At 36.3% G+C, this 27,270-nt stretch overlaps 1 protein-coding gene across 1 annotated transcript in view; it reads left to right on the top strand.

The window, feature by feature from the left end:
• The window catches only part of xkr4 (XK related 4), a 115,995-nt gene that overhangs the window by 57,550 nt on the left and 31,175 nt on the right, over positions 1-27,270 (top strand). The window contains exon 2 of the mRNA NM_001012258.2: positions 26,097-26,296. Within this exon, the coding sequence (NP_001012258.2) occupies positions 26,097-26,296 (200 nt within the window). The remainder of the gene's footprint in view (positions 1-26,096; positions 26,297-27,270) is intronic.

The raw sequence follows: 27,270 nt of genomic DNA, 5'->3' as shown, positions 1-27,270 counted from the left end.
CATGACCTTTTTTAATGCGCATACTGGAGTTTGTGCGGTAAAAGTGTTTCCATCGCAGTTTATGCGCATCTTTTCTTATCGAATAAAAAGTTTATCCTACCCAGTTAGGCGCATAAGTTTTTTATGTGCATTTTCAAAATATATGCACATCATGGCGTTTCCATCAACTGTTTTTTTAAAACAGGTGGATGGAAACATAGCTATTGTCTCTTGTAGATGTCGTGTTTATTTCTCTCTATCTTTCCTTCAATGAGGTTTTAATTCTGATCAGGTGCAGTCAACCCTGCAAATTGGCTCTACTTATAGATTCTCTGTCCTGATTGGTCCACCAAACGATTGGCTTGTGTATATAGGAGTTTTGTTCTTTTTGATGTGGTTAAATTGTTGATAATGTCTGTAAAGACCTTTACTCCTCTGGTGAGAAGATTTGTTTAGTCAAATCATCGAGTTAACACCTAACCTGTCAAAGATTCTGTTTTTTTTTTTTTTTTATCTTTGTGTCAAAAAGATTTATTTGTTGTTGGTTTAATGGAAGCTGTAGGGAGGTGGTTGCCATTTTCTTTTGTCTGTTTTCTCCTGTGTAAGAACAGAAAGGGAGTTGATGTGTTGTATTGTTTTCTTTTATTTATTACTTTAGTTAAATTGACATATGGAAGTTAGGATGTTTTGTCCATGTTGGCCTTGGCCCCTCCTGAAGACATGTTTGCTTCCTTATGGTCAATAAATTTATAATTTTTATTTTAATTTTTAATTAATTTATTATTTTTTTAAATGCTAAGCTTGTTTTGAGTCTGTAGAAGGGAAATCTTTATCCAAACCTCCACCCCTTTCTTAATTAGACCTTCCCAACCCTAGACTGGGGAGGTTGTGATAATTTACTTTTTTTGCATATATAAGGTTTTTATTTTGCAAAATATTAGGTGAATTTTTTTTGAGAAATACAAATCTATTGAACATGTAACAATTTCTATTTATATAAAAAAATTAAATATTTTGTATTAAAATGAATTAGTGTTGTAACAAATGAGGTTATTTAGTTTTCATCTTTTCCAACTAAAGTTATGGTCACACTGGAGTTTGATAATGCAAAATTCTGTTGTGCGGAGCTGCGAAAAGGGGTGGGATTAAAATAGATTATTAGACATTAAAAAAGCGTGCGATTGCTCCATGTTTTAAATTTCTGTCCTGTTTTGATCCTCGATTGGTTTCACGCATTTAAGTGATGCGATATCGCAGGTCAGAGTTCACTAAGCTTGAACTTTGCACCGCAGCAACCTGTGAAATTTGAAGGATGACGCTGCGTTTCTGGTATGATGCATTCGCGTGTGTATGAATGGAAGTCTATAGGGAGAAAAGTCCAGTGTGACCGCAGCTTTAAGCATGAAAGGCAGGGCTAAATATTTTATCCAGGGCAGATGTTCAGTTTAGGGAGGACTATGATGGGTAATTACAAACCGTTATTGCAGAAAACATTTACATTTCCTTAGGTTTAGAGAGAAATCAGCTACTGTCATTCTGTCATAATTTAAGATGTCGATCAAGACTTTAAAATCTGATTCATAAAGTTGTTTCACAGTTTAATAAACAATGAATCCCAATCCCATATCCACAGCTTAGCTTTTCCCCGTCATGAACACGTCGAAGTGATGTAAGGGAAAGCTAAGCTGTGGATATGGGATTGGGCTATACTGTCAACAGAATTCTTAAACATAAACTTAATATCATTTAATCTCATGATTTGTTCACAAACTAAACTACATTTTTGTGTTTCCTTAAGAAAAAGTGTCAAAATACAACACAAACAAAATGATTACATCACTTTCTGCAACAATTAGTCAGAACCTTATAATTCCAAGACAACATCAACTGCATGCATGCTGTATTTCTGATCTCATATTGTTTTATATAATATAAATGCCATTGAAGGTGGATCAGTGGTTAGCACTGTCACCTCACAGCAAGAAGGTCACTGGTTCAAGTCCCGGCAGTTGTCATTTCTGTGTGGAGTGTGCATGTTCTTCCCGTGTCACGTGGGTTTCCTTGAGGTGCTCCGGTTTCCTCCACAGTCCAAAGACATGCGCTATAAATGAACTGAATAAACTAAATTGGCTGTAGTATGAGTGTGTGTGTGAATATTGAGAGTGTATGGATGTTTTTCAATACTGAGTTGAGGGTGGAAGGGCATTTGCTGCGTAAAACATATGCTAAAATAGTTGGTGGTTCATTCCGCTGTGGCGACCTCTGAAATAGAGACTAAACCAGGGGTGGCCAATCCTGTTCCTGGACTACCTTCCTGCAGATTTCAGTTGCAACCCATAATCAACACACCTGCCTGTATTTATCACATGGTGTTTAGGTCCTAATTAATTGGTTCAGGTATGTTTGATATGGGTAGCAACAGAAATCTGCAGAAAGGTAGCTCTCCAGGAACAGGATTGGCCACCCCTGGACTAAACCCAAGGAAAATGAATGAATGAAGAGCTGTTGAACTGGTTGTTCTTGGAGTTGAAGTCTAGTATCCTGTGTTCAGTATCTGAAAGTATGGTGAAGGTAAATAAGGCAGGATGAGTGAGTTGGGGATTGTTGCGAGGACACTGGAACGTGCATAGATAGTAGCACAAGCCTAATGCTATTTTTGAAATTACTCAAGTGCACTTACAGATGCACACAAGCACATAAAAACACTCTGTTGTCTCGCTGTGCTCTCGCTGTGTTACCCTCATACAGTCATTTCTCTTAATCAGTAGAAGGAAAAGACACTGTTCCAGCATTTCCATGATGTGAAGTTTATTTATGAACTAATTTCGAGAGGATCACCTGCTTATAATTGACCACAGCTGGTCCCGCATTAGCTAACACGATTCACCAATCAGATGAAAATACACCTACTGTATATGCAGTACAGGTGTATTGGGAAAGCTTAATTGTCTGTAGTGTATGTGTATGAAAGAGTGTATGGTGTTTCCTGGTGATGGGTTGCAGCTGCAAAGGCATCCGCTGCCTAAAACATATGCTGGATAAGTTGGTGGTTCATTCTGCTGTGGCGACCCCAGATTAATAAAGGGACTAAGCCAGGGCTGTCAAACTGAATTCCTGGAGGGCCGAAGCCCTGCACAGTTTAGTTCCAACCCTGCCTTAACACACTTACCTGTAGGTTTCAAACAAGCCTGAAGGACTCAATTAGTTTTATCAGGTGTGTTTAATTAGGGTTAGAACTAAACTGTGCAGAGCTGCGGCCCTTTTGGAACTGAGTTTGACACCTGTGGACTAAGCCAAAAAGAAAATGAATGAAATATTTTTGATCTAAATGACTCAGATAAACTTTTGTATACACTCAGAGAGGACAAAATTACTGTACATCTAAACTGACTGCAAAATATATGTACGCCTTTAGAAATGGTTAACTCATTGTCCTTATTTAAATAATTAAACTTTTTATTCTTGTAGTTATACTTTTTAGAGATTTTTATCCATAGACGTTTTTATTCTTTGATGTCATTTATTTCTAATTTCATTATATATTACATATTTTATACATATCTAACATGCTTTGGCAATACTGTACAACATGTCAGCAGCAGATTTTATCTGTCAGTGGGTGCACATGGCTCCTAATTAGAATAAAAGTTAAACAAAAAGTGGATTTCTTTTTTATTTTAACAGACTTTAAAAAAATTCAATCCATGGGGAAAAAAATAGTGTATAATAAATAAAAATACTGTTAAAAATAACTTTTTTGTCGCATGTAGGTAAACGTGCTGTGGGTAAAAGCTGTGCTTTAATCCATTTACTACCGCAGGTATATTTCAAACCTGTGGGGTGCACTGCATACCACTGCATCATGTAAGATGTAACCAAGTTGGTTTCGCTACATGTACGAAATATTTAAATGTTTAAAATTCTTCTGATTTTTGATTGTTTTATTCCTTGCATTTACCTTATCTGCTTTTAAAGTGTGATGGTGGGTCCAAGCTCCATATCAAACTGTACGGAGAGGCTCATCAAATGGTAAAAATAAACATTTACAAAGCCATGTATTACATACATCCATGGCTAATATCAGATGCCAGAAAGTGATACATTTTTTATAAATTGTTACAATTTTGGTGTCTGTGATGCAGCAAGTCCAGAGACTGTTGAATACACCATGGTTTTCTATAATAAAATTCACTTTAATGTGTGATATGACTAAAAAGTGGTCATAAATGAATATTTTCTTAATTCAAATGAGTAGCGGCTTGGACCTGGAGGCAGTATTTTATATGTCATGACTTAACAAGCAGATAAGTTAACATTAAACTTTGGCTGCCTTGCAAGCAATTGTGTTTCCTTCAGTAATTGAGAAAAGTTTGTTGTTCATAAGACTTACAGGACAATATTTTTGTGCATCTATTTTTATATGAGTTATATGTTCACTCAGAAAGAGAAAGAGACCTCTATTTTGACAGTCTAGACATTCGAACATGTTGAGGAAGTCCATTTTGGGATTTTCTCATAAACAGGAACTCATGTCCGTCACCAGTTACTGAGTGTGGTTTAGCCTGAAGGGACTGTCTTTCTCTTTCTGTGCGTCTAATGAGGACTAGATTTGCCAGGGAGAGAGTTTACCCAGCAGCCCCTGCGCTGAGCAGTGTGGGGCAAGTGTGCCTGTCATCTTTCTCTCCATTGTTCTCGCTATCTCTCTCCTTCATTTGAGAAGCGCTGGAACAATGCTCTGTCATGGCGTCACACTTCTTCTAATGACACAGCTGAATCTTCCCTTTGGCATGAGCGAAAGCTCTGTGGATCCGTGACTTGCTGACCGATCTATTTTAGACCGTCGGTGTATCAGACAAGCGGAAACTCACTCAGTTCGCTCTCCACCCTTCCAATTAGCTTTTTTTTTTGTGAGGTTTAAGCTTCTATTACGCAGCATGACTAACTGCTATCATTATTAATCTCATAATTAAAGGATATTATGCAGTCATTTTTTAAATGCGAGCTCTTGAAAACCCAAATCGCATTTGATTGAATTACGTCTGGCGTGTGGGTGTGCGCATAAATTCAAAGGAATGAATGTTTATTATGAATCCCTTATGAGTTTAATAATTTAATTCACAAATTATCACACTGGGCCTGTTGTGAAGCCAACCGTACTATTGTTGCTCACTTTCTTTGGCTGGCCAAGTTGCTGTCACTCATGTAAAAAAAAAATCCACCATTAAATTTTTTGACTCTGCAGTTGCCCTGACAAGCTTCTAACTTATGTGCCTACGGTGACTGGTAAATGCAGGAAAGATGGGCCTTGTCAAGAATTTAGTACACAGCAATATTCAGCGTTGGTGAGTATTTATGGTTCGTCGTGCGCCAGTGACCTTCTTCCCGTCATCGTGCCGCAAAAATGCTGGGCATAATTGTTGAATAACAAGGTTCAATTGATTTGGAATGAGTCGGTCCCTCTTGGCAACTAGACAGCAGACATTTATCATTGCATGGGCTTTTGGGCGGCTCTGTAAGTATATTGAATTCTGGCCTCCTGTCTGCAACGAGCCCCATGGGCCGTATGGAAGTTCGGGTTTTCACTCCAAACTTATGTCTGGTGCCATGCAGGAGCTTTAGCTATGCCTTGAAATGGTTTATGCTGTGGCAGTGCCAGCCCTGCTGAACAGACCAGAACAGCTAGCCAACACTGCAATGTTTGATTCTAAGTTTGTGTTTCATTTTTTTAAATAGTCTGCACAACATTTTGAAAACATAGCCCTATATAAGTTTTGGGATAGCGTGAATTATGTATCTAGAAGTAAGTATGACTGCATTTCATTTTTAAAATGAACACTATGGTATAGATTGAGACGGTTTCTTTTCGCGCTTACCAACTGACAGCTTACCTCCATATAGACAGCTTTCCCGCTGTTACCGGTTTATCATGTTAACTCGCGATGTATGTCGATGGGCTTGACACACAGAGAGGAGTTGACCACAACGACAGAAAGCGGGTAAGACAAAAACAAAATCCAAGTAAATAGCAGGGTAAGAATGTGGTAAAATCTGAAAACATGGAAAAAATCAGACGAGGGCTTTTCTTTTTCTGGATTGCTATTAAAAGTTGTTGGTTGGGTTTTAAGGAAGTGGGTGGGTGGGTCAATATGGAATAAAATCGCTGTCATAAATGTTTCGTTTCATGTTATAATTAAACATCGTAAGCGATTTACTATGAAATTCTGCGCCCGCTGCCTGTAATGTTAACTTCCATTATGCTAGCTCACTATCTTCGGCCTGTTCTTAATTTTCTGTAAAATGTCCAAGAAGCACAGCAAAATGGATCTTATTTTATTAAGTTTTAACCTTTATTACAGCTCAAGATGGACATTTCTCAAAGTAGGAATAACAAAAATCTTACCTGAGACTGTGTGTGGGAGCTCGAGTGCCCAGCAGGCACACCGTTGTGATCGATGACTCTCGCTTGCTTATTAATGCCGGTGACAGTGATGATGTAATTTTGACAGTGGAGTGTTGTTTTTTGATTCATACTCACAATGAAGTTGTCGTGTCCGTGGCAAAACTGTATTTTGTGTTTGTAAAGTATACCCCTCGTAAATTTATCAGTCATATACAAACAGACAAAGAAAATGTTGTATCTGTGTCTGTTCTAATTGCAGATTTTGGAATTGTACCCTCGTAAAATTACAGGGACGTTCAGTTTTGCTTTACGAGATATAATATTATATAATATATATTATATATAATTATATATGTGTGAATTTTATTTACGCACAAAATATTTATGACAGCAATTTTATTCTATAGTTCAATCAATACAATTGGTTGGGATTAGGAAAGGTGGAGGGTGGGTAAAGGGTACACAGCGGTCTCTGGTGGATTCACAAAAACAAAAACTGGCAACAAAAAAGTAGCTCCTAAGACATATTTGGTGCTCTCCAGAAATGTATATAGAGGTACATTTTCGGAATGAACCTGGGTTGAGTCTACAAACTAATCTTGCTAGTGAACAATGTAGTATTTTCAACAGTAAGGGCCAGTGTTGGATGCTGGGATTACTCATCTCGTATTACATGGACAGAAAAGCAGCAAGGTCAAGAAGCTTTATACACCACATAAAAAAAATACAACTATGTTTGTCTGTTTGTCTCATTTTACAACCATACTCTATGACTATCAAATGAAGGAATTATGTGCAGCACACATCAAACACACATTCTCTTTATATTGTGCTTTTATGTGACTGTCTCTTACATGCCATCAGAGCATGGCATCGGTCCATCTCCCATTGTGTGACAGCATACTGCCTACACAGTGATACTGGTATTATTTTACAGTGAGTTGGAATAGAGCAGGCATCCTTCCATGCATCGCCAGCATATTGCGGTGAGTGTAATCTTTCACTTGTATGAGTGATGATGGCTGTTAAATCATCGTCACAGCCATTACTTGCTTTTATTTTGTTTTGTTTTTTTTAGTTCTAGCAGATTGCTTTTAAAACACTGGAATACAGTATCGACTGGCAATAAATCAATCAGCGAAGGTGTTGTTATTGTTTTCCTGAAAGTTGCACTTTATTTCCAGTTTTAGTGTGTGTAAGTTTGTGCTTTGGGACCAACACAGCAGAAAGGCCCTGATGTGCTTTGAAATTGAAAAATGAGCCGGTGTGATGTCATTTAGCAGAGACAAAGCTTGTTCTTGGAGTTTGAAAGATTTTATTACTTTTAACATAGGGGTGGGCAATTAATTGAAACAAATCGCAAATGTGATTGATCGTACCTTCTAGGGCTGCACGATATTAGAAAAATCTAACATTGCCATATTTTTTCATCCTGCGATCTATATTGAAATATGAAAAATATTTCACCAGATGATTTGAATATCTTAGATTATTAGAAAGAATTTATAATTTTAGATTGGGATGATTCTGTAAGAGTGCATCTGCAAACAATTAGGCCTGTATGATCAATCGAAAAAAGATTGCGTTCTTGATTCGACCCTACACACAATCTTTATTCAGCTTTACTATGATTCAGCCAACTATATTTTCAAAGTCAGGAGAGAAGTGTAAAGGCAGGGGCACATTTCTTTACATTGTTTTATATAGCCTATGTTGCTCAGTGTCAAGTGTCACATACTGAATTTATAACATATAATTCAAGTAGTTCAAGCTAGGCTACTTATAGTGAGTTTGGATCAATCTGATTTGCTAACTAATGCATGATGAGTAGCCAGCTGCAGTCAATCATATCACATGCTCCTCTTGAAATTAGTTTATGAAACTTCACTTAAATTCAAACTCTTAGTTGCACAAAAATATCCCCAAACTTGCAACAAGAATAAGTCCAAGACACTCGAGTAAAGTGAAAAAATTAAAAGGCCTTTTTAATTTTTTCACTTTACTCGAGTGCCTTGGACTGATTCTTGTTGCAGATTTGATGAATCCCTTACCCAAAGAGCACCAACCATACATTTGAACTTACCCCAGAGCGCTTTTTGTTTGTTTTTTTTTTGGAATATCCCCAAACTGTTTCTTTATATTAAGTTCACACATACAATTAATGTCATGTGTTTATCTCATTTTAAATTTTTTGGTACTTATACGGTTGTTCGTCACACGCACTCAAATGTGGAATTTTTAAGTGCAACATTTATTTATATTTTGACCTCTATTTTACACCCAATTTTGCGTAGTCAGTGAACTATGGCTCTTTGTAGTGAGCTCTGCTCCATCTGAAAGCACATGCTGGAGTTATATTAGAACCAGCTTTACTGACAAAATGTGCATGAACACATAATCACCCATCTCAGCACCATATACATTTTATTTTTAACTTTACTATTTTTTTACTCGTAAATGAAGAACTCTTGTGCCTATAAATTAGGGCTGCACTGTATTGGAAAAGTCTAACATTGTCAGATATATCTCTTTTTCTGCAATTATATATTGCAATATGTATAAAATTTTACTAGATGAGTTGAAAAACTATTTAGAAAGAATTTATCATTTTAGGTGGATTGAGTTGATTCTGTATGGGGAGTACATATGCATAACAATAATCTTCGACCATAGATCAAAAAAGCATAGATAAATACAATAGAGAAATACGACACAAAATAAATAAACAGTGTTTTATTGTTTTCTGAGGGGTCTATCTGTATTCAGCATACAGTAATTGAATAATTAAATGTAAAATAATACTGCACAGTCTCCTTTTTATAAACAATTCAATAAAATCAATCATTGTTCATTTTTCAAAGGTACAAACAATACAATGTCCTATACCTGAATGCTTTTAAAACCCTAACATAGTCACAGGCCTCAAAAAAAAAAAAAAAAAAAAAAAAAACACTTGCATATTGATCAATTATAATGCAGACTCAACATTGCATACATTATTGTGAATGATCACATTGTGATATTGATGCTAAAACAACATATTGTGCAGTCCTATATAAATGAATGAATAATGAATAAGAAGTCCCAAGCACAGACAATACTGTATCATGAACACAAGATGACAAGTAACTAAACTGGACACAGGACAATGTAAGCAATGGAATGCTTATTTGTCATGGAAACAAGCTAGATGCTGAAACTAACAGAAAAACAAGAGAGTATCAAATATAAAAGCAAAGAACAGAAATCAATTCTGACAGTAATGTGTTCTTTCTGTTTAATAATACAAAATTCTAAACTTAATAATTCAATTAATTCACCTGCATATTGTACATGGGAAATATGACCCTTAATCTGTATGTTACCCCAATACAAAGTGGAAAAAAATAACATTGCTGTGAGGATATTGGTTTTTACTCTTCCCTCTGGAGACGCTCAGGAACCAGATAAAGAGCTGCTGTGTTCCCTTGCATGGCCTGTTGACGATCTGCAGTTGTCACTCACACAGCCCTGCTCTCCTTCTGCAGTAAAAGCAAAGTCCTGTTCCTCACTGTCTGCTCCTCCTGTTGCCATTAACAGGTCAAGTTCTTTCAAGCGTGAAAGGTCTGCCTGGAAATGCATGCCACTCAATAGCCTCAGCGTATAAGCCAAATCCGCTCAAGTCATACTATGTATAACTTCAGATAGAAGAGCATATGATTTCATACCATGACAGTCCAGTGCAGCCTTATTGATTGAATTTCTCTCTTCTGAATCTCAATATGTGACCACCTGTGAGTGGGGAATATATAGTGACGCGAGAGCTGCGTTTGAAGAGGAAGAATGATTTGACCGTAACAAACACACCATAAGCTAGACAGCAGACATAAAACTTCACAACTTGAGGAAGCACAGGGAAAAAAGAGAAAGAAGAGTCTTTTTTGACAACTTTTATAGGTTTACCCTGACTGAACAGAAGATTTCCAATGATCAATTATGTAAAAGTAGGTTTAAAAAATACAAAATAAATAAAAATGAATGAGCCTGAATAGAAATATTCTGTTTGCATATAAACTTGTTTAGTGTGCAGACAGAGACGGAGACTCTGGAATCTCAATCGAATTGTTATGAATAAACAATGACCTGATCCCCATTCATAATGTAAGTGTACTATGGAGGGTTCATTCCTTGGTCAGATGAATGTGCATTTGGCCTGGAAAAACAAACTGCCTACAGATGCTTTTTTTTTTTTTTTGTCCTTTGGAGAATAGTGACACTCTCATGATTCAGTGCTACGTGTTCAGCTAGATGTACTTTTGGTAAAAAGCTAATGTGTATTTGGTGTTTAAATTAAATTAAGGCAACACGGTGGCACAGTAGGTAGCGATGTCCCATCACAGCAAGAAAGTCATTGGTTCGAGCCTCGGCTGCGTCAGTTGGCATTTCTGTGTGGAGTTTGCATGCTCTCATGTTAGCATGGGTTTCTCCGGGTACTCTGGTTTCCCTCATAAGTCCAAAGACGTGCTTTAGGTGAATTGGGTAGGCTAAATTTTCCGTAGTGTATGTGTGTTTGAATGAGAGTTTATGGGTGTTTCCCAGTGATCGGTTGCAGCTGGAAGGGCATATGCTGTGTAAAAAATATGCTGGATAAGTTGGCGGTTCATTCCACTGTGGCAACCCTCTGATTAATAAAGGGACTAAGCCAAAAAGAAAATGAAGGAATGATTCAGTGCTACACATTCAGCTAGATGTGCTTTTGGTAAAAACCTAATGTGTGTTTAAATTAAATTAAATTAAATTAAATTAAATTAAATTAAATTAAATTAAATTAAATTAAATTAAATTAAATTAAATTAAATTAAATTAAATTAAATTAAATTAAATTATTTATTTTTTATTTATGAAATGTATTTATTTTATTTTATTAAGGCTGCATTTATTTGATCAAAACATAGTAAAACATTAATAATGATAACAACTAATTACATTTGAAATATTAAAACAATTATATACACTACAAGTTATTGCTTTTAACATACTACTGTATATCTGTATTTTCTTTAAAAACAACACATAGTAACAAATGCACTTGAACTCTATACTTTTAAACATTTATAAGTATATTTATGACTAATTTAAAGTATAACAATAGCATATACAAAATGTGAAAAAAGCATGCTAAATCACACTTTAAGTTCACATTTTTAATCCCAGCTGGAAAAAAGTGCGCTAAAATAAATTTGACATTGTTTAGTCAACTTAGAGCACTTTCACAATGTACCTAAAATGCTCTATTTAACTACTAATCCTGTACTTAATGTCCAAATAGTTAATCTTTTGTACCACTTAAAGTAAACCTAAGATGAACTAAGTGCACTTGATGGTGTTATTTTGACACACCATTAAGTTGAACTAAAATAAATCTTAAGTATACTAATTTAATTTGTTGCTTTTGGTTCAGGCCATTGATTTTAATTTTCAATTATTATTCCAGTCCTCAGTGATACTTCAGATATCATTGTAATATGTTGCTTTGCTGTTCAGTAGACCTAATTTATTATTAATGTTAATTAATTTTATGTCCTTTAGATGTTTTAAATATTCAGGAACATTTATTGATAGGTTCCCAGTGATGGGTTGCAGCTGGAAGGGCATCCGCTGATATAAAAAAAAAATTATCAAAATAATGTCAGAACCTCTAGTTATTTCAAATTTGTTCTGATATTAGTTGTTACCTTTATTAAACCAAACAACAACAACAGCAAAAATGAGATTCTCAGTTTATCAGGAATTGTGCAGCCCTACTGTCTATTGAATATTCCTTAAGTTGTTGACTGTTAAGTATTAAATGTGAACATTGGGAGTAGATCAAAAGGATCAAAGCCATTTTCGTGGGCAGTGTTACCTTATTGGTTTAGTTTAAAAAGCCTTTAAGCATGTGATGCAACTCATGACGACAGCAGAACAAGCAAATGGAAGCCCTCTTGGGGCTGTTTTCCACTACCTGACTGGCAGGTTATAGAAGCACTGTGATCTCTACTGCACTGTGCCAAGGGATGGTGTGTGTGTGTGTGTGTGTGTGTGTGTGTGTGTGTGTGTGTGTGTGTGTGTGTGTGTGTGTGTGTGTGTGTGTGTGTGTGTGTGTGTGTGTGTGTGTGTGTGTGTGTGTGTTGGCCAGTAGCTGCGATGGTTGGGGAGTTTAAATGAGACAGTGATGAAGAAAAGGCCTCTAGCCTGAAGTGAAGGAAAGAAATGTCAGGAGGAAGAGGAAGCATCTTGTTGGAGAGACACAGCTACAGGCCTCAGATCAGCCTGACCAAAACATCAGCTTTAATGTACAGCTAGAACTGCGCCCTAACGGGACTGATGCACAAGCGTGTACTTTGTATGATGTCATTCTCACCGGATTGCTCAAGGCAGGTGTGTGTGTGTGTGTTTGAGTGCCTCTTTTGCTTTCCAATTGTAGATCCTCTGATGTTCTTTGGCATTTTTTACATCTTATGTTTTTTATATAAGCCTCAAATTAAAAAAAAAAAATGTTTTGAATATTTACACTGTAAAAAATAAATCTTTAAAATTTACGGTAAAAAAACGGCAGCTGTGGTTGCCAGTACTTTATCGTTAAAAACACGGTACAAACCGTAAAAGTAATTTTTCATTTTTACGGTACATTACCGTATTTTATTAATTTATAGAGGTAATATGTCTGTATTTTGAATGATAAACATCTACACATCTTTTGTTACACAGTTAAACACGTTAGCACACGAAGTTACAAAATGAGCCAATGCTCATCACAATTAACTTTTCCCACAAGCAGAAAAGAGTATCAGCATATAGAAGGTGCTCAGTGTCATTCACACATCTACTAAACCCCAGTATGGTAACACGCATAAAATTAAAGTCATAAAATAAACATTGTTTATCAACATCAGATGTAACATAAATCTCTAATGTACATAACTGATGGGGAAACAACTAAAAAGATCCATATTAATGTCAACCAAATACATAAAGTTATTTGCCATGCAGGGAATTCTGGGAAAGTCAATTTACGGTAATTCGCCATATATATTAAGGAAACATACCGTTAACCAGGTTACAAATTTGTACCGGAGCATTTTTTCAGTTTTTTACCTTTGAAATCATTTTTTACTGTGTATAAACATACGTTTTAACATACGTTTAATTTAAATTTAATCTAATCTTGCTTGAATATACCTGTATTATTGTTATACAATTATCTCTTAATGAACTACTAGACTACTAACAACTTTAAGCTATACTAGAAATACAATCAATAATCATTGAGTATAAATGTAAAAAAAAAAAAAAGTTGTTTTTATTATAGGCGAAATTAACTAAACATTTTAGTTGCGGTAACTTTAAAGCAAAATGTTAACATTTATACTTAAAGTACATAAAAATAACTACCTGACAAATGTCTTGCCATTGATCCCACTTATAAGAGTATGGGTGCGTGCTTGAGATCTGCAGGGTGGATGGCAACATCAGCAGCCTGAGGTATCAAGACATTTGTGCTGCCCATTACATTACAAACCACAGGAAAGGGCAAATTCTTCATTAGGATAGCACTCCTTCTCATACTTTAACCTCCACATCAAAGTTCCTGAAAGAACGGAGGTCAAGGTGCTCCAGAATATTCCACACCAGTCACCAGACATGAACATTATTGATGCTGGGGTAAGATGAAGAAGGATGCATTGAAGATGAATCCAAAGAATCTTAATGAAATCTGGGAGTCCTGGAGGAATGCTTTCTTTGCTATTCCAGATGACTTTATTAATAAGTTATTTGAGTCATTGCAGAGATGTATGGACGCAGTCGTTTAAGCTCATGGGACTCATACATAATATTGATTTTCAACTGCACCATGACTTTATATTCTATAGTGGCAAGATTTTTGTCTAAGCAAAGTCAGACCTTTCTGTCCTAATTAAATAATTAAAAATCATGGCATGATCATATTTTATTACTTATTATTATTATTTTTGTTTAGTTATCTAAAGGCCTTTGCCTTTCATAAGCCACTTCTTATACCAAATGATTCTTACACCAACTAGAGGTCAAGTTATAATTTGCTGTTCCTAAAACTTGGATAGGCGACAATACTTTTGTCAGGTAGTGTATATAAATAACACTATATAATATACAGTAGTAATATAAGTATTTCTTGGATAGACAGTTTGACAGATGTTGTCTTTTATGATTGTATGTATTCTTATACATTAGATAACTTTTCAATTCAATTGAAGTTTACTTGTATAGCGCCTTTCACAATAATTATAATTCTAAAGCAGCTTCACAAAGAGTGCACATAATTACATTACAGTGAAAAACAGAAAAGTGAACGAGTTGTGTTAAGGGTGGGCAGTATACAAACAAAGTTAACCTGCAGTTATATACTAGTATCTTTCCAAAAAAAAAACAAAAAAAAAAAAAACAATTAAAACATCCCAACATTTAAGTCTCTTTTAGCTATGGACATCCTGACACTATTTCTTTTATATTTTTGCCATATTCTTACACCTCTGCACCTTGCCATCTTTGACTTAAATCACAAATCTTGATGTATCTGTAAATTACAATGTTTTCTGCCATTTATATATCACCCCCCTCACCCCTCTAATTGGCGCAGTGCTGAGATGCAGAAATAATCCAATCAAAGCGAGTGGATGCACATCCGCATCTGTCTAATCCCATTCTGAATGGGGATTATGTAGATCAGCATGCAGTAACATGATGCGGTGTCCGGCCAGACCTTTAGGACCTTTGGTTTCAGGTAGACGGTGTAAGAAGCGGATACATATTGCAGAGATGGAAACATAGACGACCCATGGTTTATCTGAAATCCAAACAGCAGCCATATGAGAGTCCTCTCTCTCCGCTTGGCCTTTAGGGTGAGTGCTGGAAATGCCAGTAGACTGCGAGTGTTTTCTGAAGCCCACTTATCTGATAAAGGAGCTGGACAGACGCCCGTTCTTAAGGTCAGCCGGAAGATCATACGGAGCCCTGCTGCTCTGCACAAGGCCACTGCGCTACTTCTGTCACGCTGCTTTCCTTATGAATCAGTCACAAACGATAGATACAGGACATCTAGTATATCCAGATTTCCCATGATGCTTTTTGTGAATTATTGGAACAACTTCCAATAAGCAAGATACAAATTGAATTACTAGAAAATAATACACAACTGAAGTGATGGGGCCATGATGCAGACTGCTGGGAATTTTATTTCTCAGAATTGAATGGACCGGAGTCAATTAGAGGTGTCAATTCACTTATACTACACACTTTTTGAAAATCTTGCTGCCTTAAAATGTTTTAGTTGATTCAAATAAACTTTTCTAGTCATCTTAACTTACATCAATCAAAATGACTAATAAACAGGTTAAACTTTGTTCAACTTAAGCCACCATCACACTAAACTTTTTGCTCCATAGACTTCCATCTATGGAATCCCAAGACATGGGATTTTGACCATTCAAGACCAGACAAAGAACGAACTGAACACAGGAGCTTAAATACACAGGACATCAGTAAACTAATTACACAAAGGGGTGAGACACAGATGAAAAAACTGAAACATTAAGAGACAGCGGGAAAATGGAATAAAGGAATCATATGACATGTACATGGAACACAACACAAAAACCTGTTTTGTTTTGATTTCAATTTTTGCCTGACGCTGCAGCCACACTGCACTTTTCTCCCCATAGACAGATTCATACACATGCCAATGCGTCATACCGGAAATGCAAGCTCATGTGACAAGTTTCACAGTTCGCTGCACTGGAAAGTTCAAGCTTGGTGAACTCTGACCTGCAAAATTGCATTAAGGGATTGTGTGAGACCAATCAAAGATCAGAACATGACCTCTTTGAACAGAACTTAACTATGGACCAATCACTCACTTTTTTAAATGTCTAATCATTTTGTTGAATCCCGCCCCTTTTAGCAGAGCCATACAACAGAATTTTGCATGCTCAAACCGCAGCTTTTAGCGGCATAATTACTAATGTGTGATGTGGTGACAATATTTTCCTTAAAGACTATTCACAGGATATTAAAGGGCAGCTTATTAGAACAAATTAACTGGGGCAATATTACATATATGTTTAATATTACTGTGTAAAGATGCATGTCCACTAAAGCATATACTGCACTAATGTCACATTAAAATAACAAGTGTGTTATTTTCAGAATGAATAAATATTATAACACCAAACTTACCTTTCACTCAGTTTTCAATATTATTTGTATTATGGTATGTCCATTATTACAACCTTACTATTTGAATTGATTTGTTTCTGTTCATTTGATTAAAATGACAACCCATAATTTGAAATGCAGTAGGGATATGTGGAAAATGATGTATAGCATTGATTTGCAACTGCGTTATTTATATTTGAATAGTAAAAGCTTCATCAACCTTCATGTGGTAACAGCTATCTGTTGAGAATCTGCATCTGTATGAATGCCATGAAGGCCCTATACAGAGAAAAGGCAAGATTGAAGGAAGAAATAGGTCACTGTTTTGATACCATGAACATCCATACTGACACATCTAGAGCAGTGTTTCCTATCCACTTTGTCTTATGTAGCCTCATCAGTAAGAAACACACACCTTGATGCACTAAAATAGTCAATACTAAAGGTGAGCTTTCTTTCAAATGGACTCACTTAATGAAATTGTATTTATTTATTTTTTTTGCTCATCTTTTTGTTTGTTAATTTACTTATTTGTTTAATATTTTTGCAATTATTGATGGTTTTTACTTTTGTTAAACTCATTATGTAATTTATCCATGCATTCATTTGTATTATTTATGTCCATGTCATTTTATTTTGACTTGATTTTTACAGTAAATGTACATAATATATATTATTTGGCAGACCCATGTGTGGTGATTGCAGTTTTTTTCATCCTTTTATTTATGTATGTGTATACCCATTACAGGCTCATTGTGAAAACTGCCCTTGTAAACATTTCTGGAGAGCTCGAATTATGTAGCCAGAGCAACGTATGGCTGTATTTTGTCTTTAAAACGAACGATACTGAGCGGCATGATGCTTCTGTTTCTTTTTTTGTTGCTACAAGGTGACCGCTTACCTCCGTGTGGACTGCTTTTCCGCTGTTATCAGTTTGCCCAGTGGCTTGCTGTGTACGTTGGCACACTTGAAACGTAGAGAGGAGTTGACCGCAATAACAGGGTTCATGTCTGATAGACAACAGTTCCAGAAAGCAGGTTCAAACGGCTAAAAATTAAATAAACAAGTAAATAACAGAGTGAGAATGAGGTAAGATCTAAAAATGTAGTTAAAATCTGCCAGCTGCGAAGGCTTTTCTTTTACTGGATTGCCTTTGAAAACACTGTCGGTTGGGTTTAATGGAGGGGGTGATTGGGTCAGTTGGTGATTTTGAAAACACTATCGTTTGGGTTTAGGGAAGGAGGTGGTTGGGCTAATTGGTCGGTCGGTCAGTCAGTCAGTTGACAGTAGCCTCTGGTGGATTTACATGTTAAGAACAGGACCGAATGGCACTCACAAGAAATATTTGAGATCTGAAAAAGTGTACACAGCGGCCTCTGGTGGATTTGTGAAAACAAACGCTGCAAAAAAAACGTAGCTCCTGTTGTACCTCCAGAAATGTAACTAGGGGTACGTATTAATGATGAGCCTGGGTTGTATTTACCACTAAGAAACAAATATTTACATTTTACAAATAAAATTAAATATTATATTGTAAGCTCTTTGGACCTGATTACTTACCTTAGGTTCCATGGTTGGGCAATGCTTTCCTAATGCACATAGAAATACATATAGAAATAACAGGTGGGCAAATGTTGACAGACTGCCTTCAACGCATTTATATTCAAGCCTGTCTTGAACAAACAGGAATACCTCAAGGCATGTTCTTTCATTCTGATGGCAGTGCGTTGCTCCACATTTACCTTAGTGAACTATATTTTTTCTGCCCGTAAGTCAATGCATCCTTTATCTTTCACTTGTAAACTCATTGCCTATGAATTGACTAAAGTTGGCAAGTGGTGTACTATAAAATCATGCTTTGCATACAAACGATCAAAGTGCAAAACTGTAGCAGAGAGGATCTGGCAGACTGAGGGGGCGGCAGCTGCTCTCCAAGAAATCAATGACAAAACAAGACTATACACTCATAAGCATTCATGCTCGTGTTGTGAAGGTCTTCATATTCAATAAAAACACCTTAGACTGCCAGTGGATTTGGGGAAACCCTCAATAACCGAGACGGTTCAGTGCTCATTTCAACCCCCCTTTCATCAGATTTAACACTTACAGGGTTTCTGTAAAGTTCAACTCAAATTGTCCCACAGATCAGTGTCCCTATTTGTGTGTGGGTCCCTTTAAATACAAATAAGCTGCTGCTTTCCACAAGAGGGCGGAGCTTTACATTCTATTCTGACACTGTAGAAACAACAAAACAAGGTCATATGTAGGAAATTAACAGCAGTGGAGATGAAGAGCAAGAGCTTACAACCTCTAGACTGAACCAGGACATTTCTGAATGATTAGTGGAAACAGTTGTACGGTTTAGGGATGCACAAAATGAAAATTCTGAGCCAAAGCTAAAAATTAAAGATACATTTGGCTAAAAACCAAGAAATGTCTGAATGAAAAATAAAACTACTTATTATTTTAAAATAAATTTAACTTAAGCTAAATTATACTGATTTTACAAAAAGACAAGCCAACAAAACATGACAGCACAGTAGCATTATTTCAAGCAACTGGAACAAATAAGCATGATAGAAATGTCCTGTTGGAGCAGACCTTTCTTTCTGTGTATTCAGTGTACTTTCGCTTTGGACAGAGCAGCAACAAATTGAAATGAATAGGTTTCATAGCGCAGCGCTTTCTGCATCTTGTGTGAAAGCTGCTGGAGAGAACACTGAACCCTGCTGGACAGTGAAGCGCAGCATAGCTTTTATGGGCTCATATTTTCACCCGTTGCTTTATTTTGATTGAAACCAACATAATATTTGTAATGGAACAAAAAAATGATGCATCCCTACACTGTAAACAAAATCCTAGTTGTCTTAAACTTTTAAGCTGAATCAAATTAACCTTAAGTCAGAGTCCATTAAACTTATATTATGTTAAACTAACTTAAAACAGCTTGCATAACTTATAAAATTAAGTTAGAACATGATTAACTAAGTTACAATGACCTAAAAACATATGCTGTCATGGCTAATTGATCATTTATTGTTTTTACAGTATAGTGAAGTTGATTAAACTCTTCAACTCGCGAGCTATTGCTCTGTTCCAGTGAATAATAGTGTAATGATAGTGTATTAATAATAATAAATGTTGCACTATTAGTAAAATTGTCTTATACTTACAGAAAACATAAAGAATTCCATGACCTGACCACACTTTTCATAAAAATACACAGTCTAGTATACAGTGAATTTATATTTTGCACATATATACAGTATAACACAACCATTTTCTTCCAAAAAATAAATCCAACTACAATTTTCTACTAGTTGCTTGAATATTTGGGGTCTATGGTGACTTTTATGTTTGATGGTACTGTAAATCCAGGAATGGATCATTTGAATGTTTTATACAATTGTTTTGACAGTATGAATGTTTTAGCTGCCAGAGCAAATAAATAGAAATAGTGGACTAGCATGTTTTGTTTATCACTGGTATTACTGGTTAAACATTTTCGTCTGTGAAAACAAAATAGTGGTGACATGGGTGGAAATGTGCAGATTTCCTGTGCCGGTGGTATAATAAGATCCCCTTCCTGTGTCACTAGGGGAGTGAAATCTGAGCGGCTTGTTTTCTACATGCTCGCAGAGAAAGCTTACCAAATCAAAGTCACTGGGTTGTTCTTTTTTATGTTTTCCAGGTTGGTAGATGCACTGGTAGGTGATTAATAAGCTTAAACATGGAAAAAGTCTGATATTTTCATGATATGCACCCTAATATAGGCTGTTAATGAATCTCAGGGGAGAGAGAATGGAAGTGTGTGTCTGCTTTTGGCTGGGTGCCCATTAGGATCAGAAGGTAAACTACACAGTGGGGATTGATGAGGGAAAAAATGCAGGAACAGTTCACTTGGCAAAGCCACATCATTGGAAGCGGATGCCTTTAGCATCATAGACCTCAGACTGAGAGACCTTAACACCATTGACCACCAGTCCATTTCTATTAGCAGATGACACAGCACTTTTAAAGGAGTCGCTCATGCTGTTGTGAACAGGTTTGTTTGACTGTCACATTAAGCCTTTTCTTTTTCTGTCAAAGCAGCAGGTTTGCGCAACTGTTGCGAAGAGGCCAGTGTTGCCATAGCAATTCCTACAGATTTTCCACCTTTTTGAGAGTTTTTAAAAGTGAATTGGTTCAAGAGGCTTGAATTGATTAAATGAGGAGATTTGATCTCAAATGTTGTCAGATACTAATTGGTGTTTAAAGCATTGATTTTGTTTTTATGTGAGATGGTCTTCTGCTGTAAGTAAATCGGTTTTAGCCATTACTGTTTATAAGTTATATCAGGATTACTTTCAGATGTGATTTTTATCATATGAAATGCGCTGGGATATTCCAAGGAAATAATTCCCAGTAAAACAAATACTATAAATACGGTGCTAGTTTCAGCTGCAGTCATATTTGTAGAGCTCTATCAGTTTTTCTCCAAATTCTGCTTTTGTTTCCAAAATAACTTTTTATACTGTTTTATTTTTTGCTGGGCTTCCTTTTGATGGTTATAATTAATTGAGTACTCAAAAAGTCAATGTCAAATTAATTAAAATCATGAAATGTATTATGTAAAACAATTTCTAGAAGTTTAATAAAATGTAGTTTTTAGACATAATTTTCTTCTCTTAAATTTGATTCTTTTTTCTTAAATGACATTTGAAATGTAGATTGTACTGGACAATAGTATACATATTCTCAAGTTTAAACTTTTAGTGGACAGCTTGTCATAAAGACAGTGTGATTCAGTATTGCTTTATACTGCTAATTCAGTTGGCAGCTAGCTCTCTGCAACTCTCACATTGCAGCCCACTGAAGCTAAACAGGGATGTACCTGAATGGGAGACCAGATGGAACACTATAGGTTGCTGCTGGAAGTGGTGTTAGTGAGGCCAGCAGGAGCGCTCAACCTGTGGTCTGTGCGTGTCCTTACACCCCAGTATATTAATTGGGACTCAATACTGTTCAGTGAGCGTCATCTTTTGGATGAGATGTTAATCTGAGGTTTTTAAAAATCCCAAGATGTCTTTCGAAAAAGAGTAGGGGTTTAACCCTGGAATTCTGGCCAAATTTGCCCACTGGCCCACATGGCCTCCTCACCATACCCATATCATAATTGGCTTCATCAATCTGTCTCCTCTCCACCAATCAGCTGGTGTGTGGTGTGCGGTCTGGCACAAAATGGCTGCCGTCGCATCATCCAGGTGGATGCTGTACACTGGTAGTGGATGAGGAGATTCCCCCCAAAAATGTGTAAAGCGCTTTGAGTGTCCAGGAAAGCACTATATAAATGTTAGGATTTAATTCTCTTTATATGGCTGGACTTCTTAATTCCATGCATATGCAGTGCTCAGCATATGAGAACACCCCTAACAAATCTTTCATTTAAATTCATATTTTCTGTAGACCTTTTTCTTGGAACGCAAATCAGCCAGCAGAGGATCAATAAAAGACTTTTATTGGTCATTTTTGTAAATTGCATGACTTTCATACCTGTTAAGTTTCATGCCAGTACTCTGGTTTGCTCTCTTTCTCTCTTGCTCTCTCTCTCTCTCTCTCTCTCTCTCTGTGTGTGTGTGTTAAAGAGCCACTGAGCTAACACTGTATTTCTGACGGCAGACCCGTGAACTAGGAGAACGTTTTTCTCGTATTTCTGAAGCGCTTGAACCACATGTGACAGATTATAACGGCTTTAACAGACACATTTCTAAGTTGTGTGTCACAAAAACACTCTGTAACATATTAAAAACGTTATTGAAACCCATTTTCGGAGCGCAAATTACCAGTTGTACACGCTGTGAACGGAAGTTTTTAGCATTCTACTGGAAGACGCTGGTCACTATGGCACCCTCCATGCAGCAGCCATGAAAAAGGTCTGTAGGAAGCATTAAAACATTTTATTTATGCATATACGTTAGATTAATCAGTTCTTAAGCCTGGAGCTAATCTAACAAAATAACTTATGATAATGGTCCAAAAATTAGTAGCTCAATTTTATATGTTAGGGAAACATATGAAATTAGATTTTTTTAAAAAGCAAAAATCAAGAGAAAAAAATTGGTTGAAAACGTGTGGTTTGTAAATTGTTTTAGCAATGAATTTAGCATTCATTTAAATGTTATATTTCTATTTCTAAATATATTTAGTGAATAAAAAATGTTTTAATAAATATATATGTTTAATAAATGTTTTGTTCAAATGCACTAAAAGTATATGATCTATATTTACTGAGAAATGAATAAAAATCTTAATTTTCAAAATGGGGTGTACTTATTTATTCTGATCATTGTAATCAAAGGGACCTAGTTAGTTTAGTCTTGATTTAAGCTTGTTAGTTTTCAGACTGTTTTGTTCATTCTGAGTACCATTGCAATATTTGTACTGGTAAGCTATCTTACATATACTTCCTGAATAAAATTATAAAAGGTGATTTACATTATATCCCAGTGCAATGCAATGCAATTTTGACACAGTGCAGCTTATAGTAATTTGTAGCATTTTCTGGAAAACATAATTAAAGATTCTTTTAGTAAATGCTAAATATGTATTTAACACAAGCAGAAGAAGTGTTTAACCTCATTGGTATTCCTTGCGTTGCTGCAAAAGTGCATATTAAAATATTAATTTACATTTACATTTTAGGAGAATGATTAAAAAGGTGAATTTGGATGCGATAATTAGTTTTGGCACAGGAGCATTTTAACGCTAATATGAGCAAGCAAATGAAGAGCTGTGTTTGCCTAAAGAGGCAGAAAGGCCCATGAAGAGGCGAGTGATTTCAACCACAGATGCTTGACCAACATTCACTCACAAAAACTTCCTGAATAATTTAGCTTCTTTACTTTCTTTTAATGTAATAGTTACAGGCTATTTCCATTTATACTGGACACTGTGTTGTCCCATGACTGCTTTAAAAGCACTGTAGAAACACATCCCTGGTGTTTGTTGTGAGAACCTTTAGATGCTATTTCACATAAAGAGAAGTGTGTTTTAAAGATGCCCTATAAAGAAAATCAGGGTAGGCTATACTGTACCTAGGCATAGTTGAATAATAAGAGATCAGTATATAGAAATGGGTATACATGTAAATTATGCGATTGTACATCCATGGTGAAATTCAGGCCAATCTAAACACCATGCAGACTGTTGCGTTGCTCTTAGGGCATTTGCATATAGCTTCTTTAGGTCACACATTGCACATTATCGAGACCTGACAAGCTGCGTCAAAAAAAGTTTAGCAGCCACATATGTTGTACGCAGGCTTGGGACATTTATTTTGAAAATTTAGTTAGATGCTGCAAAAATACAACCGCAACAGATTAGCTGTGTCACAAAATTACATACTTCCATACTATATGGTATGCTAAAAACAGTATGCGAGCCAAGTAGTATGTCCGAATTCATAGAATTAGAAAAACCATATGTGAGAAGTATCTAAATGACCTACTACTTCCTAGATTCTGAAGCGCCCATTGGATGGATGCTATGCTATGCCATAATGCACTGCGAGAGAATTCATGAATGGCAGTGAAACGACTCCCTGATGCGGTTGGGTGATGATGACAAAATGACGGATGTAGTACGACCAAGTTCCATTTATACTACAGACAGGCATACTGTATAGAACGTAATTTTCAAGTAGAACTTAGTACTGTAGACACTGCATTTGAATTTAAATGTACTACTTGGCCATGAGTAGTAGGAGATTTTGGAAGCAGCTATTGTTTTCAATACATTGTTATGCAACAACGTAGCAAGCCATTTCTTGACATTCGTGTCAGGATGCAAAATGCAAGATATACGGATTATACATTTATTCATCCCCGCCCCTCCACTCAGCTCAATCATGAAGTCTTTTTATTCTATCTTTATCATGCTTATTGTAGAATTTGTTGCATATGTTTGTAATGATCAACAAACAAATCGACTGCTGAGTATAAATGTGCACTTATTTGAAAAATGCACATTTTATTATGGTGTAGCAGGTTTCAGCTTTTACGGTAATTTTTAAAAAATAATTTACGGTAAAGTGAAAAAATAACAATACACTTCATTGAACGTCAATATTAGAAATAAAGCTTTAGACATAATGCTTTACTAGGGCACGGATTCTAGGGGGCATTTTATTGAGTAATAAATGAGCATAATTTCTGTTTCATAGTTTTTGGAGATTTTTTTAATTTACCTAAGCCACATACCTACTTTGTAGATATCAGAGAACAACTTAACTTATTGAATTAATGCAGTTGACACAATTACCAGCCATCTAATCCTGGAAGATCACTGATAAACATGCAGATCGCTAAAGGACTGGAAACCCGCCATTATATGGACTACAGACTCCAGTCATGCATCGCTCGCATGCACCTGTTCCAGATTCTGTCCATTACACACATTCATGGCTGGGAGCCGCTCATGATCTGATTACTTTATAAACCACACACACACACTTCAGGGCTGAGTCTTGTTTAACTGTACATTAAGACCTGTTTTGCCTTGACTTTTTACTTGACTTGCCGTGTACTGATCTTTGCTTTGTTTGTTTATTGTTTGCATTGTTTGGCACCGGGAGTGACCGTTCCCCTGTCATTTGACCATGAATCTGGATTGCCTGTTTACATCTGTTTGCCCCTGTGTTGACCGTTGCTTGCTTGACCATCTCTGTGTAAAAAACCTGCATTTGGATCTGCACCCAGTTGTCCAGCGTCCTTCACATTACAGCAGTATATGGCACCTTTAAAAAAGGTTGACATGGACAGTTTCACTTGGGATCATTTTAGTAAACCACTCTGTTACTTATATATTATTGATTTAGCAATTTTTTTTGTGCTGCGATTGTACTCACAAATGTATGTATGGATTTAAATCTTTATTTATTTTTGCTATTTTGATGATTTTTTTCATTTTTATCAAATGATTTTATTATTATTTTAATAAAACATTTACAGATATACCAAAAATTGCAAAGCCTTATCAAATAGTTCTACAATAAACAGTTCGTATTTACAGCTATTAATGAACAAGTCAAGTGAGCGTTAATAGTTAACAGTTTTAAATTCATTTTTATAATTAATATCTCATTTTACAAAGCCCCAGCTGTGTGCCCTTTTCATCGAAAGCATTTAAACACACTTGAAAGAATGTTGTCTTGATTTATACAACACTGACACAAAGTTCCATTTCTGGCTAAATCATTTAGAGCTGTTGTGTTGAGTCATCGGCTTTGACATTAAATAATGGATTCATCAGCAGTTCAAATGGGTTCATCCACAGTGGATCTTGTTGACAAAACAGCACAGAGACCAACATAGCTGGAAAGAAATGTAGGTTTACATTGAAAAGAAAAGCAGACAAATCATTGAGATCTTTGAGCTGAGCGTCTGCAGATTCTGCTCTGTAATCGAGAGGTCAAAGAGGGTTCATAGCGAGAGACGTTTTAAAGGGCTTTTTTTTTTGTCTCGCACAGGTACTTCCACACTATCTACCTGGGCATCAGGAGCAGGCAGAGTGGAGAGAATGACCGCTGGAGATTTTACTGGAGGATGGTGTATGAGTATGCAGACGTCAGCATGCTCCATCTGCTGGCCACATTCCTGGAGAGCGCACCGCAGCTCGTGCTCCAGCTCTGCATCATCATACAAACACACAAGCTCCTGGCGGTGCAAGGTAACACAACACACAAACACAAACATGCAATTATCGCACTGTATTATTGAGGATTCATTAGGCACTTGCACACAAAGCCATCTGTTGACCATTTAAATAAGCCAACTTCAGACAGTTCGGCTAAGTTTCAGCGGTCGGTTCTGCACTGCTGACACCCCAGTTGGGGATTAATTAATTAATATGACCATGTAGTTTGGGACTTTTCTGAAATACAGCTCATAGGAGCATTTATATGTGGTGTTTACATTTGGCCACATACAGTTAATGTGTCTGCACTGAATGGATATAAATCTGATCTTTAAATCCTGTGCTATATAAAACTAAACCATCAATTATATTTAGTTATATTATTTGTTACTGAAATGCTATCTATCTTATTGAGCATACACTGTGAAAAAATGTTGGGTTCCACACAATCGATTTGTGTTGAGACAACATGAAGGAATCGAGTAAACTTATTAGTATTTACAAATATAACTGGATTAAACATAAATTGAGTTGTCACAATAAAAACTCTAGAATTGCATTGTTTCAACATATTCTAAGTAGTCTGAACTAGAGATGCGCGGTTGGCGGTTATAGCCGCGGACTCCGCGGATAAACCGCGGATCGGGCGGATGACGTTACGAAAAAATAATATTTTAATTAAATTCGGGCGGGTGGCGGGCGGTTGTACTGTTTTATATTCATAGCTGGCGCACCAACGAAAAAGCCTACGACTGACTTCACAGAATGGGAGGAGGAATCGGATACATTAATTCTGGATGAAGTGTACAGAAGTATTACTCTACAAACTTCCGTATAGACGGATCAGCAGAGGAAAATCTACTTTCCTTTTGGGAGAAATAAGGACAGGCATTCCCACGATTACAGAACCTTTCCAAGAGAATTCTATGCATTTCAGCAACAAGTGCTGCGAGCGAGCGCTCCTTCAGTGCAGCAGGGCGCATTATAGTGGCTATGCAGGCGCTCCC

Source organism: Danio rerio, chromosome 2, assembly GCF_049306965.1.
Source record: "Danio rerio strain Tuebingen ecotype United States chromosome 2, GRCz12tu, whole genome shotgun sequence".
In the NCBI taxonomy this organism is placed as follows: Eukaryota; Metazoa; Chordata; class Actinopteri; order Cypriniformes; family Danionidae; genus Danio; species Danio rerio.
Note: the sequence above shows the minus strand (reverse complement) of the source record. Positions and strands in the feature narration are given on the sequence as shown.